Source organism: Gavia stellata, chromosome 7 (genome assembly GCF_030936135.1).
Source record: "Gavia stellata isolate bGavSte3 chromosome 7, bGavSte3.hap2, whole genome shotgun sequence".
Lineage (NCBI taxonomy): Eukaryota > Metazoa > Chordata > Aves > Gaviiformes > Gaviidae > Gavia > Gavia stellata.
In genome coordinates, this window is record NC_082600.1 from 17,097,130 (window position 1) to 17,110,109 (window position 12,980).

General features: G+C 42.8%; 1 protein-coding gene across 1 annotated transcript; it reads right to left on the reverse strand.

Moving 5' to 3' along the window:
• Window positions 1-1,289: 1,289 nt before the first annotated feature.
• On the reverse strand, window positions 1,290-1,804 carry TUNAR (TCL1 upstream neural differentiation-associated RNA). Its single transcript, XM_059819505.1, has 2 exons — window positions 1,769-1,804; window positions 1,290-1,475 (listed from the first exon to the last, which is right to left on the reverse strand). The coding sequence occupies exons 1-2, from the start codon at window positions 1,802-1,804 to the stop codon at window positions 1,290-1,292; spliced, it is 222 nt and encodes a 73-aa protein (XP_059675488.1).
• Between the last annotated feature and the right edge of the window lie 11,176 nt (window positions 1,805-12,980).

Below are 12,980 nucleotides of genomic sequence, written 5' to 3' on the forward strand. Positions count from 1 at the left end.
CTGAACTCTGAAGAAAAATGATCATCATCATTGTACATTCCTGCCAAAAACACAAGTCAAAGAATTTCACTGCACCGAACTCAGTTAAAGCACATGTCAGAGAAGCATAAAGGGTTAATTATCCTCACATTTAAAATATACTCTGCATTTACAGTCTGGATTTCGCTTAAGCCCCTCACTACAGGCTCTCTAAATTTCTCTTTTCAACTGCATAAACCTCTGCTCGCTTCTCTCTATATAAGTACTTAGAGAGCGTGACCAGATTCTGAAAGCCATAAATTCTGTGAATTTTGTAGTATTTTGTGAGATGCCTCAGTATTTCTTTCATTTGCCTTTTTTTTAAACTATAAATAGAACCTTCTTTCTGCAACCAGTCTCCAAAGGTCACCTTACAATGTTTTGCTATTTCCCATATTAAGCAGCAATGCTTTTCAGCTGACATTCCAACTTCAAGTCATGCATATGAGCATGATGTGAGCTTGCTTCAGACTACAGTGAGAGGGCAGCAAACAAGACTGCTGTATAATTGCTGAGAAAAATAACATCCATTGTCAAAAAGGGCACTTCATCAAACAAAATTTAGCTGCATGAATACGAGTGTCTCCAAATATTTGGTTCATGCTAAAAATATAGCACATTTATTAAAAATATATATTTATAAACATTGGTATGAACAGACACAGATGTTAAGCAAATGAGATAGGAAAAATAACCATGTAATGTATTTCTCCCAACATTTTATCAGGTTTAGGCAGACCTTGCTCAATGGAATTGTTTTTTTCATGATTGCACCATATGTTCTTTCTAAATAAAAAGCTTGTCAGATTCAATGTAAGTAAAAGCAAAAACCAAGAGGAAAAAATCACTTGACCTAACGGACACGTGATCTGTGCTACGATGCTGTCTTTGAGTTCAATCTTTGCAAGAATTATCTATTTCTAATTGTATATAGTGTACAGTTTCTTTCTTTTTTTTTTTAATTGTGTTGAAACAACATGTCCCTGGTGGATTTCTTCAAAGCTACAACTTACATAATTGCAGTAATTTTCCCCCAAACCAAAAACCAAACCGAGAGGAAGAGGGCAGGACAGAAGAATTAAGCTTGTTACTGTGTGAAAAAGTCTTGTTAAATTAATTGTGCTTCAGCCTTCCTTTCCTGCAGGCAGTGCTTTTATGATGTGTTAATATAATACACAGTCAATTCTGATTAAACAACTTGTCAACAGTCAGCAACGGTTGTTGTCACTCTTAATGGCCTTTTTATCCGGCCTATTTGCATGCCTTCTATTTTACAATGTTGTGTAAATATACACAAAAATGATCACAATGAGGTTCAGAATTGTCCCAATAATTCCAAGCATCGCCAAGATGGTTTCTTCTTTGCTTTCCTTTTCTTGACTGCCTTTATCTTCTTCATTTCCATTAGTGATTACCATCTTGGTGGCCAGTTTCTTTATCCTCCACTTCAGGACAACCTAGATTTAGGAAGAAAAACATCAAAACAGATTGTTAGTTAGAGTTTCCAAGCTCATATTAACAGTGGTACCAATTGAAGAATTTTTGCCCCGTAACACTTAACATTAAGAATTCATTTAAAAGGATTCATATTTTTACTAGCTATTTAGTAAATGCTTAATTAAAATGATAGTTCAGCTAGCCTGTAGATTACTTATAACCTTCTATAACACTCTCTGCTTATGTGCCAGCAATCATTCATCACACATACAACTCATCTACAACGTTGTTATAAAACTGGTTAGAAAGGTACCAACGAGGTGTGACTAGGAGGACTGCAGGAGCCCATCTTGTCAAGTTGCAGAGACCCTAGATTTACACTTCAGTACCAAGAAGCAAGAGGGTGAGGGAAACAAAACTGGGAAGAGGTTGGGTTTTTTTAATAGGAAAAACCACCAAAGACAAAGGCATTTTGTCTCCTCATGAGAAGGAAGACAGGAGTGACTTCCCAATAAATAATTCAAAATAAAAGCAAAACCAAAATAACATCCATCTTGGCTTTTATTTTCCCCATTCTTAATGTACGATGAAAAGTTACTTGCAGTGCAGTGAGCTGAAATGTATCGATCTGCGTGCAGGGAGGATACAGCTATTTCCCAAGCAGCAGCCCCAGCCCCTGAACTGCTTAAAAAAGAAGGTTCTTCAAGTGCAGGACTATCCCTGACTCCCAGCACTGCTGGAGCTACAAACAAAGAAACTCCCTTGGTCTTCCAGCCAGGCACTGAGACTTGGGTCAACGTCTGATTGTTAAAATTAGAAATGGATAAATTCTATTTATCTGTGCTTATCTAACACTGCAAATTCTGATCTCACAGGCAAAACAGGTTTGCCCCAGAAAATGGAAAAAGGCTGGCTGGTTTCCCAAAGCCAACTGATCTGCCAACAGCTGGGTTCAGGCGATGCCCTGCTGTTGTCTCCCAAATTGCAGCTCATATCCCGTGATGTTTCTGTCTAAGAAACATCTAAGGATGTAGCAAAACATCCTCCCCAACAGCTCCTGCTGATAGGAGGGGTGTGGTTGGAGGAGAAAGGGGCACAGGCGCTTCCCTCATTCCTCCCTCCGCTAACCCACGGATCAAAACCACTAGATCCCACAGCACGGGTGTGCATGATGGGGAGGGCTCCCCAAGAAAATGACACCTCCTGCAAGGGCACATGTACCCCCCAGCAGATATCACCGGAGGGGAGCCCTGACCTGCAACTCCACCGAGCTCCTGGGCTGCGCAGCCACAGAGCAGCAACCAGAGTATCGAAAGGGTGGAAAGGAGTGGGAGAGATGAGGAAATAATGTGACAGAGAGACTGTGGGGAAAAAACAGAGAATCCAGACAAAACAACCTGTATTTTGTCACATCTGCAAGTTGTTCATACATAGGACAGCAAGTAACTGCTGGCAACTTCCTAGAAAGGGCGTCGCAGTTGAATCCCAGCAGGTACAAGTGATTAGTGGTGAGTAAGGCAGAAGCAGGGGTCTGTGGAGGTGCCACTGGCCTTTATACTTCCACTTCCATTAGCATTTACGTGTTTTGCCTTAGCATCACCAAGTGATTCAGTGGAAAACAAGAACGAGGCAGGCAGTAACCTGAGGGTACCCACGGCAGACGCAAGTCAGCAGGAACAAGGGGCACCAGGCAGAGGGGTACTGCATCAGACCATGGTCATCCAGCAGGTCTTTGGGTAACCTGCCTCAGAAAAGCAAAGCTGCAGAGGCATCTCCCAGGGAACGCTGGCTCCTGCTGCCCCCCTCTAGGTTCCCTTCCAGCCCTGAAAAACTCCCTGGTCCCCATTGTTCCTCCAGCCACAGCCACCTGCAACTCCTGCAGGACCTACCTCTTTGAGCAGCAGAAGGGCTTCATCATATTTACCCCTGGCTGGTGTCCAGAGGAGGGCTTGGTTCAGCTTTGCATCTGGTGGGTGCCCTCCCTACCTCATTAATTGCCACGATGCAGTCAGTGGTATCTTAACAAGCAAATCGACTCTGGGAATTCACAAGAGAATTCCTACCAAAGCCATTTGCATTAACCTCACAACCCAGCTCCACTCTGTGTGGCTTTGGACCACAAACCCACATCCCAAGCTATGACACCTAGCCATTACTTCACCCACAAAGCCATGAGTCATTTGGATATTGTGTTCTTTTCCCCTTCAATAACTGGGACCTTTTCCCTCTGGCAAAATGTTTGTATTTCACTGTTTATTTGAAAAATCAAGTGGGATCACAAATACAATCTGATAAAATCCCAGGCCTGGAATGCAAGGATTGAGGGGAGGTGGAAGTCCCTGCTGGCTGGTTCCCACAAGAGACGTTGGCTCTTTATTCAGCACTCTGGCTCCCACAGAAATATGGTCATACCCAAGAATCTTGTGGGTCAAGCCCTTCTGCCTCTGAAAAAAAAAAGGCAGAGAAGGTACAATAGGTCGTTCTGCATCCCATGGTTTGGGCAGAGTTTCCCATTCACATCAACATAAACCCACCCATAGTGCAGAGCCCCAGCTGGGGTGGGTTTGCACAGGCACTGCATCCATCGACACTCTTAACTGCAGCATAGTGACTCTACACCACATGCACTAGACAACCCTATTTCTAGGATTAATGTGAGCAGAAGCAGCATGGGGGCATCTGAAGCCCTCTTGTTAACATCCCCAGTCTTTTCTTAATAAATCCAAACTGTGCAGCATGAAGTTAGTGTCAAACCCCCGCAGGACACTAGATCCTAAAATTAACATAAATCTAAATAGTAGCTAAATAATTCAAAAAATAAAAAACATATCAAAGGCTATTAGATATAAAGACAAAGCCTCTGGCTTAGGAAAACCTTGAGTTGTGAATTTTTTGGAAGCTAAGAAAGTATTCTGGGGAAGTACCACCACATCCTCGCCTTGTTATTAAAGTCTTTCCCAGGCATCCATTACTGGTTACAGAGAGAGAGGGGGTCCCTGGGCCACACAGAATCACAGAATCACTAAGGTTGGAAAAGACCTGTAAGATCATCAAGTCCAGCCATCAACCCAACACCACCATGCCCACTAAACCATGTCTCGCAATGCCACGTCCACATGTTCCTTGAACACCTCCAGTAAGGGTGACTCCACCACCTCCCTGGGCAGCCTGTTCCAGTGCTTCACCACTCTCTCAGTAAAGAAATTTTTCCTAATACCCAGCCTGGCGCAACTTGAGGCCATTTCCTCTTGTCCTGTCGCTAGTCGATCTCTGACCCGAGGTTGTACAATCACTTTTCTTCTCTTTGTAAGTTCTAATTATTAGCAAGAAGATACTGAGTGGTTTCAAATCCAAACACTGCCAATGTGACTCAGACTGCCAGATTACTTCTGTCCCACTAAGGGGCCTTAACTGAAGGAGAAGGTCCTCAGTGTGATGCAGTGAAATATGTACGGAGAAGCTGGTGACTGGGACATGATGAACATGAAGGAATGACAAGGAGGCAACAGCAGTTGAGAGTTTATACATGGGCTGAGGCACAGTATGATTTGTTGCTCTGTTGCTCCAGTCATGCCTATGGGCTGTACTTGGCTCACGCTACGATGCGGCCTGGGACTGCATGAACTGCATCCTTTTTGGATGAAACTACACCCAAAGATGTGCTCCAGGAGCTCTTCCTGTGCTATAAAACAAATAAGATATTTCAGTCCATGGCAGCAGGGGTTCAGACAGAAGCTGGTCTGAAGTAAAACCCCCAAAACATATGTCGTGTGGACACTGGCACCAGTAATTTCCCTGGAGGGATTGCTCCAGTGGGTCCATACTGCTCGCTATTTTATGCATCACCTAAACTATGAGAGAGAGAGAGCGAGCACAATGGGCTTGGTATTAAGAGGCATTTAACATTCAAACAGGACAAGACTGGGACCAAATACAATTATATTAGTACTTTGCCAAATATAGCACTATTGAAATCAAGGTAAGCATTGACTTTGAACTGTGAGGACACCAGAATCAAAATTACTTCTCCATATTTAAGGACTGACCTTGGGAGAAGAGAAGCACTCTCGTAATGGCAGACTCAAGCCTTTAACCACAGATCTCATGCTTAGAGATCTGGCTGGCTGGGGTTTGTGGGTGTTTTTTGCTACTGGGAAAATATTTGCTGTCAGTTTTAGTGTAATTACCCCAATTAAGAAAATAGAAGTCTTCTGGCTTTCTGGGTACCTTTTTTCAGCCTTTGTTATTCTCTTCTAGAAACTGATTTCATTTATTTGACATCGTTTCATATTTTTAAGGTTCTTATGACACATTGCTCCTTTTGTATTTTTCTGGTGGGACTTCATGCTTGTCAGAAACACTCCTTTTCCTTAGCCAGAACTGCTGACATAGAAGGAATAGAGAGCACTAGATTTACCAGTTCTTTAATAACTATCCTTCTTATTTAATTACTTCATCATTAGGAAAGCGCTTTCCTGCCACATCAAAATTAATGTGTTTCCTACTTCATTTTGTAAGATTAATCACTAACCTAACACCAGTCTTTTCAAAAGGTATGTATAGCAAAAAGCTATCCATGAAAAAATAAATATTCCATGTATTCTGCATTGCACAGGGGAGAAAAAGACAGTTCAGTGGTTAGGACATTCCTTGCACTACTGCTGACTTCTTAGATATCTACGGGAAATTCACTTCGTCTCTCTCTACCTCAGTTTCTCATCTGTGGGATTCTTTGAAGAACCACCCAGCCTATGTCAGAAAATGATCCATAAAAAAGTGAGGCCACACAAATACCTCCAAAACCGGGAGATGTTAACATGAAAAATTTCAAATCCAACAGTGCTATAAAATACACATACTACCATCTCCCCAAATCTGTGGGACCTGTTGCACATCACTGTCATTGCAAACAGTCCAGTGAACTAGGCAAAGCATTTCTAGCAAAAGGAGATAACCCTTACTTGTCTTTTCACTCTCAGAGTGAGCAGTGACTGAACTAAAGGTGATGGTATAGTGGCAGGGCTTTGGAAAAGGCAGCAGCAAGTGCATGGTTGTGAATTTACTGCAGTATGTTTGTCACATCGAAGATACAAAGCACATCCCTCATGAAGTACCTGCCCTGACATATCTGTCAGCTTTTGACTATGCTGGCACCTTGACTCGCTCTTGAAAAAGTTTTGTAATCTTAAATAATTTCTCTAAGTCATTATTTATGAGGTCCAAAAAGAGGCTGCAAGTGGAGGGTGCAGCCAGCCGAAGCGGAGCTGCTGGTCAGTGAGAGGAGGGGAGGATGGTCCGGGCTCTGCCAAGGACCCTCAGCACTCCTCCTGATCAGCCCATGCTGTCACATTTTTCAAAGTGCCAGATAACACAAGAATGAAAACTTCTGAAAAGCTCCCAGGGTCAGATGCTCAGCTGGTACAAAGCAGCCTCCCTCCCCTGAGCTACCTCTGTTTACACCGGCTGGGGATCTGGCTCCTTTTATTCAATCTAGCTTGAATATCAGTAGGCACAAATTTTGTATTCTTAATCCATGATCACAGACAATCACCAGCCAAATTGTTTTGATATTTAAACTTGTTTACAGTCCCCAGGCTATTAGTTGTGATGACACATTAAGAGATAAGAGAGCTTTAATTTTCTGAGGACAGCTCCACCCTCTGGGGATAAGAAACACACAGAAGAAACTTGTTTTGATTAGCAAACTGAAGAGGGCACAGAAATCATACGAAGCAGACTGTGAGTTCAGATGCTGCTGGAGCTGACACCTTCCCTTATCTCACAAAGAAGTGCTCGAATTACCAAGCAGGGAGGGGGGGCTCCTCGACGATTTAACCCCACTTGAACATCACAGCCAAGCGGAGTTTTGTTCCTTTCCTCCTAACGAGGTCTTTTAACCTCATTTTCCTCCAAGGGCAGACTTGGGAAAGCTGGGTGCTCTGCTTAAGTCCTGGACAGCCCCCAGGCAAGATGCTGAGCAGGGCAGTTAAGTAGATACCGCACTGCTGCCAGTGGCCTGTGGGAGGAAGGCAAAGTTAGCACACACATCTCTGCTCATTATCAGTCCTTTTTCTAAGGATTACATTGGCATAGTCTCATTTCTATGATGACTTTGTATCCACTGCCAATCCTTGTACCATTTGGCTGGATAAGTCCTCTCCTAAATTCCACTAACACAATGTGCTGTCAGCTATCAGTCAAGATCCTGCTCGGGGAAGTACTGGTGGGTGCAGGGACACACATTTGCATTTATTTTTAGAGTTGGATTTCACAGACTGAAAGGCACGATATAAATGCATGATAAGGCCAAGAGAAGCTCTGGGGCCATAAGAAGCTTCGCTAAAAGCTCATTCAGACACAGCAGCTTGCACAGGCCATTCACAGTATGTATGAATAGCAGATGAATTGAAAAGGAATGCGCAGAAACTAATATACAGTAGAAATCGGAATACCTGAGAAAAGCAAAGACCTGCCATAAGAGAAGGGAGAGGGGAGGCAAGGAAAGGTGCCCAGGGAGGGGTCTTTCATTAGAGAAAAGAGATCAGAAAGAGCAGGAATGTAAGCCAGGTTCAATAACACTCCCCAGCAGTGAGCAGAGAGACCAGTGCCTAAAGCGAAGAGATGTCTCAGCGGAGAGAGGACACAAGCACTTATGTAGTCCTCAAGCAGGAAAATAAACCCACGACAGGCTGCTGCTATGCTGGCAGGTTTTAGTCAGTGGGAAATACACACTATTTATAGCGCTACAGCCAGGATACTTCCAAAGGTCTCAGCAATGTGAGACCTCCTCTAGAATAAAGGCAGGCACTCAGCAGCAAAGAGGTTATTCTGAGAGGGCAGAATTCAAGTAATGCATTACAGGGGTCATCCTGCTCCCCACCATAGGTCTGATCCAGTTTGTTCTGGCAGCTGTTTTTGTCCCCCAGGCAGCTCAGAACTCAGAGGAGGCAAGGGACTTGCAGCCAGTTTTAGTTTTATCTTCCTTCTCATTTAAGTCTCTGGGACCATGCACAACCCTAAAATGCTCAGGATACCTAAGGTTTATTATAAAAAGACTGGATATTTTGAATATAAGTATTGTTATCTTTGAAAGAAAGCTGTGATCTGTAGCAGAATAATGATCCTTAAATACCAGGCTATTACTACAGACTCTGCTTTACCTGTCTCTGTGCAGACAGTGCTATCCACAGACTTACAAACAGCCTTTGGCTCCTCCACCTACAGCAAGGTCTCCCATACCACGATTCATAAGGCTTCACGAGTCCTAGTTGCGAAAGAAATCAGCCTGACTGAAATGACAGTAAGTCACCCTTTAACCCATAGCCCTCTCCCCTTTGATATGAGATGCACTATGAAGAATGAATTGTTATGGCTCAAAATTAGCAATCTATTTAAAACACAACTGGAAGCATTTACAATTCAAACTCCGAATTTCACAAATCCAAAGATGATGAATTTTCTGGCTGGGCCCCAAACAGAGTTGAAATTTCAGTATAATTCTTGTTGGCTTAGACTGGCCTATTTTGTGTTCACAATTCATTTTCCTGATACACAGCACTGTGCTTGGTGCTAATGCTCAGAAGCGTTTGACTCTTGGTTGGTACTGCAGCACACACTTGCTGTTTTACTCCTTTTAAATACTCAGTATTTCTTTTCAGACCTTTTGAGTCAAAAAGAGTATTTCCTCCCTCCCACTCTTCCCGAGATTAACTCCTGATACCCTCTGAAAAATCCTGGTCTGTCTAGTTGTTCCTTGTACAGAAGCCATTCCATGCTTTTGGTTATCTTTCCTGCCTTTCTCTCTGCCTTTTCTAGTTATACTAGGGTGTTTTGGTGCAACAAAGGACAAAACCCTTCTGGACTTCTGGTATTAATGTGGAGCCTGTGTGCTACAGCCTCTGAAGGTGTACTGTCCTTACTGCAAAGATTTTATGATTTATACATACCAAGATTGGTAGAAGGGACATCTTTCCTTCACAGCAAAAGAAAAAACAAGAAAAAAGTTAACATCTCTCCCTCCCACACCCCAGAAACTATGACGGAATAAAGATTTGAAGTTTGAAGTCAGAGTTCTTTCTCTTATTCTTTTGCCCATCTTTCCTGAGCTTAAAAAAACAGAACAAAAAACTCTACAGTGAGCACACCTGGATGCTGGCATATTCAGATATGTTAAAAGCCTGAAATTTTGTATTTTTGCCAGATAAAAGTAGCATTAGCTGAACTAGCTACGTGGAAGAATGAGATGTTGAAGTATCTCTTTTCATCATTTCAGATCTCAGCCCCTCATTTTCTATTTCAAGGGCATCTCCAGGGTTCTCTTTTGGGAGCAAAAATACATTGAAGCCCTGTAAAGGAAAAAATACAATAGCCAAGTCTCAGGGAAAGATGGGTTTTCTGTTACCTGCCAGAAGGCACATAACCTCTGTCATAAGCAGTTTGAAGATCTGCCCTCACCACTGCATGTTGGAATGGAAACTGAGCTGCCTCAGAAGACGTTTAAGAAATATTAAGAGATAGAAAAGTGACACAATTTTGTATTAATTTTTTGCTATATAATATCTCTAAAATTCAGCCAAGGCCAGCAGATAATTTGGCCTGTAATGGATCAAACCACCTTTACCTCAGAAGTGACTTCTCCTTACAAAACAAACGTGCAGAGGAGCATCCAGAAGCTTGAGGAATATAATACTTGAGCTTCTCTAGAAAAAAGCTGTTAGTTTGTGGGTACAACAACAATCCAGAAAGCCTAAAATCTCCACTTTTACTTCCAGCTATATCTTTATTCCAATAATTAATTACAGCTAGATTAAGGGACACTGCAAATAGCTCTAGCCAAATGACACTTTCTGACTTCGGAAAGTTGCATTCAGGTTTTTTTTTTATAACTCTTTAAAATTGTAACCATTTAGTTTGAAATTATGCATGCCAGCCTTTTGTCTCAGGGAAAGTATTTTCTGGGAAAAAATTCACCCAGTTTTGCTGTTTATGGGAATGATGCTTGGAAATCAATTGTAGTTTTATCCATATAGAAACCTGACAACGTTTTCTGTGAAATACTCAAGCATCTTTACTTTTGAAGGACTGTATTCTCAATTTTATTGTAGCCGAGGTGGCCTGATGTAAGTGCTGAAGAAGGTCTTGTGTATCTGAAAATTTGTTTATTTTTAAGTGATCAGTTTTATAAAAGAAATAACACAGAATCACAGAATGATAGGGATTGGAAGGGACCTCTGGAGATCATCTAGTCCAACCCTCTGACCAGAGCAGGTTCACCTAGAGCAGACTGCACAGGAATGAACCCAGGCCAGTTTTGATTATCTCCAGAGAAGGAGACTCCACAGCCTCTCTGGGCAGCTTGTTCCAGTGCCCTGCCACCTTTGGAGTAAAGAAGTTCCTCCTCATGTTTAGACGGAACTTCCTATGATCAAGTTTGTGCCCGTTACCTCTTGTCCTGTCTCTGGGCACCACTGAAAAAAGACTGGCCCCATCCTCCTGGCACCCACCCCTGCAGTATTTATAAGCATTGATAAGATCCCCCCTCTATTGTAATTCTTTTCCTGTTTAAATTACTCTCTTGGCCCAAAGTATTTTTGCAGCACTTCAATAGGTTGAAATAACATTGACGGTTGTCAATATGAAAATTTGAATATTAAAGAGTTTTCAGTTTGCTTTACAAAAATAAATTCTTTTTTTTTTGTAATTAATTTGCAAAGATCAGCCAAAAAATGCCACAATTAAAGGCGGTCCAGGATGAATTCAGCCTCCTTCTGTTCATGTGTTAGCAGGTAGTCTTTAGCTAAGCCCTATTCTGTCCACCAAATTCCAGCTTCAGCCAGAGCGCACAACATTTGCCATAGAAGAGGAAAGAAAAAGGCTTTTGCTTGTAGGATGCTTCAATTTTTTTTGCAGAATTTAAAAGGTGGCAGGAGAGTCTGAGAAGAGAAGCAGCAGTCTTTTGTCTTCAGGTGTGGGATGTTGCCCTGAGGAATGGGACAACTCATTCACAGCATGCTCCCCTGTTCTGTATTTCGGGGAGCCTGCCTTGGGCCTGGAGGCTTGAATATCTGGAAGTGGCGAGTACTGTCCATTGTAGTGGAAGCCAATGGCCAATGGGAGCTGCAGTATGTGCTGCCAGCTTCTCTAAGAAAATTACAGCCAGCACCCACAATTACAGATACTTGTAATCTCACTCTTTTTTGCCTTAGGTTACCAGCTGTACTAGGGAGTAATGATACCCAGAATTGCTATTAAGGTGCTGTAAATGGAAATAAGTCAGTGTTTGCACCTGGCAAGGACCTGCGTGGTGAAACACCCTGGAATGCCCCAGCATGAAATAATTTTGCCTTCACAGCAGAGTCTGAGCTATGCATTGAACAGTGAAAAGAAAATCAAGTACTGAACTCACAAACTGTATCATCTATTATGCGCACCAAGCGAGACTCAGATCCCGGGCAAAAATAGTCTGTGACTGATGCACCTGTGCAAGGTGGCAAATTAATGGAGTAGAGACAATTTTACTTGCAGCATTTCTTAGCTTCAAGTGCTGAGCTGTGCAACCTTGATAATGTTCTTTTCACATACTGTTTTGTGTGTAATCATTACCTATATCAGCCCAAATTTAAAAATAGAGCACTTCCCTATTCGATGCCTCTTTTAGGACACAGTTGGAGCTGACTCTTAGAAGTGCCAATAACCTGCAACTCACACTGAAGGCTACCGGCACTGTCACAGCAACATCATCCAAACTCTGAACATTTCAAAGCCTCTTTCAAAGTCCTGGGATCAGCACTCCAAACTGGAAGCAGCCAAAAATCCCTTGCTGCTTTTAAAGTATTAGACCTAATAAGACAAAATAACAGACAATTTGAGGAAGAAGCTAGTTTCTAAAACAAAGTTATCAAAGTAGGATAACACTCCAGGCAACCAACTCCCACACTTTTTATCATCATCATTAGTCATTTATATTACAGCAGCATGCGGCAACCCCTGCTGACGTCTGGGCTAGAAACCAGACACAGATAGCTAGAACAATACCTAGCCCAAGCAGCTTACAAAATTACAACGGTATGAAGTATGGGAAGGGGAGGGAGTAAGAGGAGAAGGTTGAAGCGAGTTGCTGAAGGTCGATTTGCACAAACCCGGCACAGCCAGGAGAGCCAGGCCCTCGATCCACAGGAGCAGCTACCCCTCTGGCTTGTGCTCAGAGCAAGCATGGCATGGGGGAGAGGAGGCAGCTCAACTTGTGCCAGTCCCACACTCCTGGGGAAACAAGCTGATTGTGCAGGGAGTAGCACATTTGGGAAAATGCAAGAGCAAGATGACACATCTCCTCCTCAGAGCTCGGGATAGAGCTCTGTGGCACAGCAGAGAAGTGGGATTTGGGAGTGAAAAGGTCACAGTTAACTCACCAAATGCTCTGGCAAGGCCATCAGTTTGGGCAGTGAAGAAAGGAGTAGGGGAAGAGCTGGATTTCCTAACCCCTGTGCACTGGCGCATTGCTATAACAAGTGCTCACTGTTGGGAGT

Bases quoted from the DNA above. Each gene is read 5' to 3' on its own strand.
- TUNAR (XM_059819505.1), bottom strand. From the start codon at position 1,804: ATGGGCTCCTGCAGTCCTCCTAGTCACACCTCGTTG. The intron at 1,476-1,768 runs GTACCTTTCTAA...TCCTAAATCTAG, and splicing joins CTCCTAGTCACACCTCGTTG to GTTGTCCTGAAGTGGAGGAT.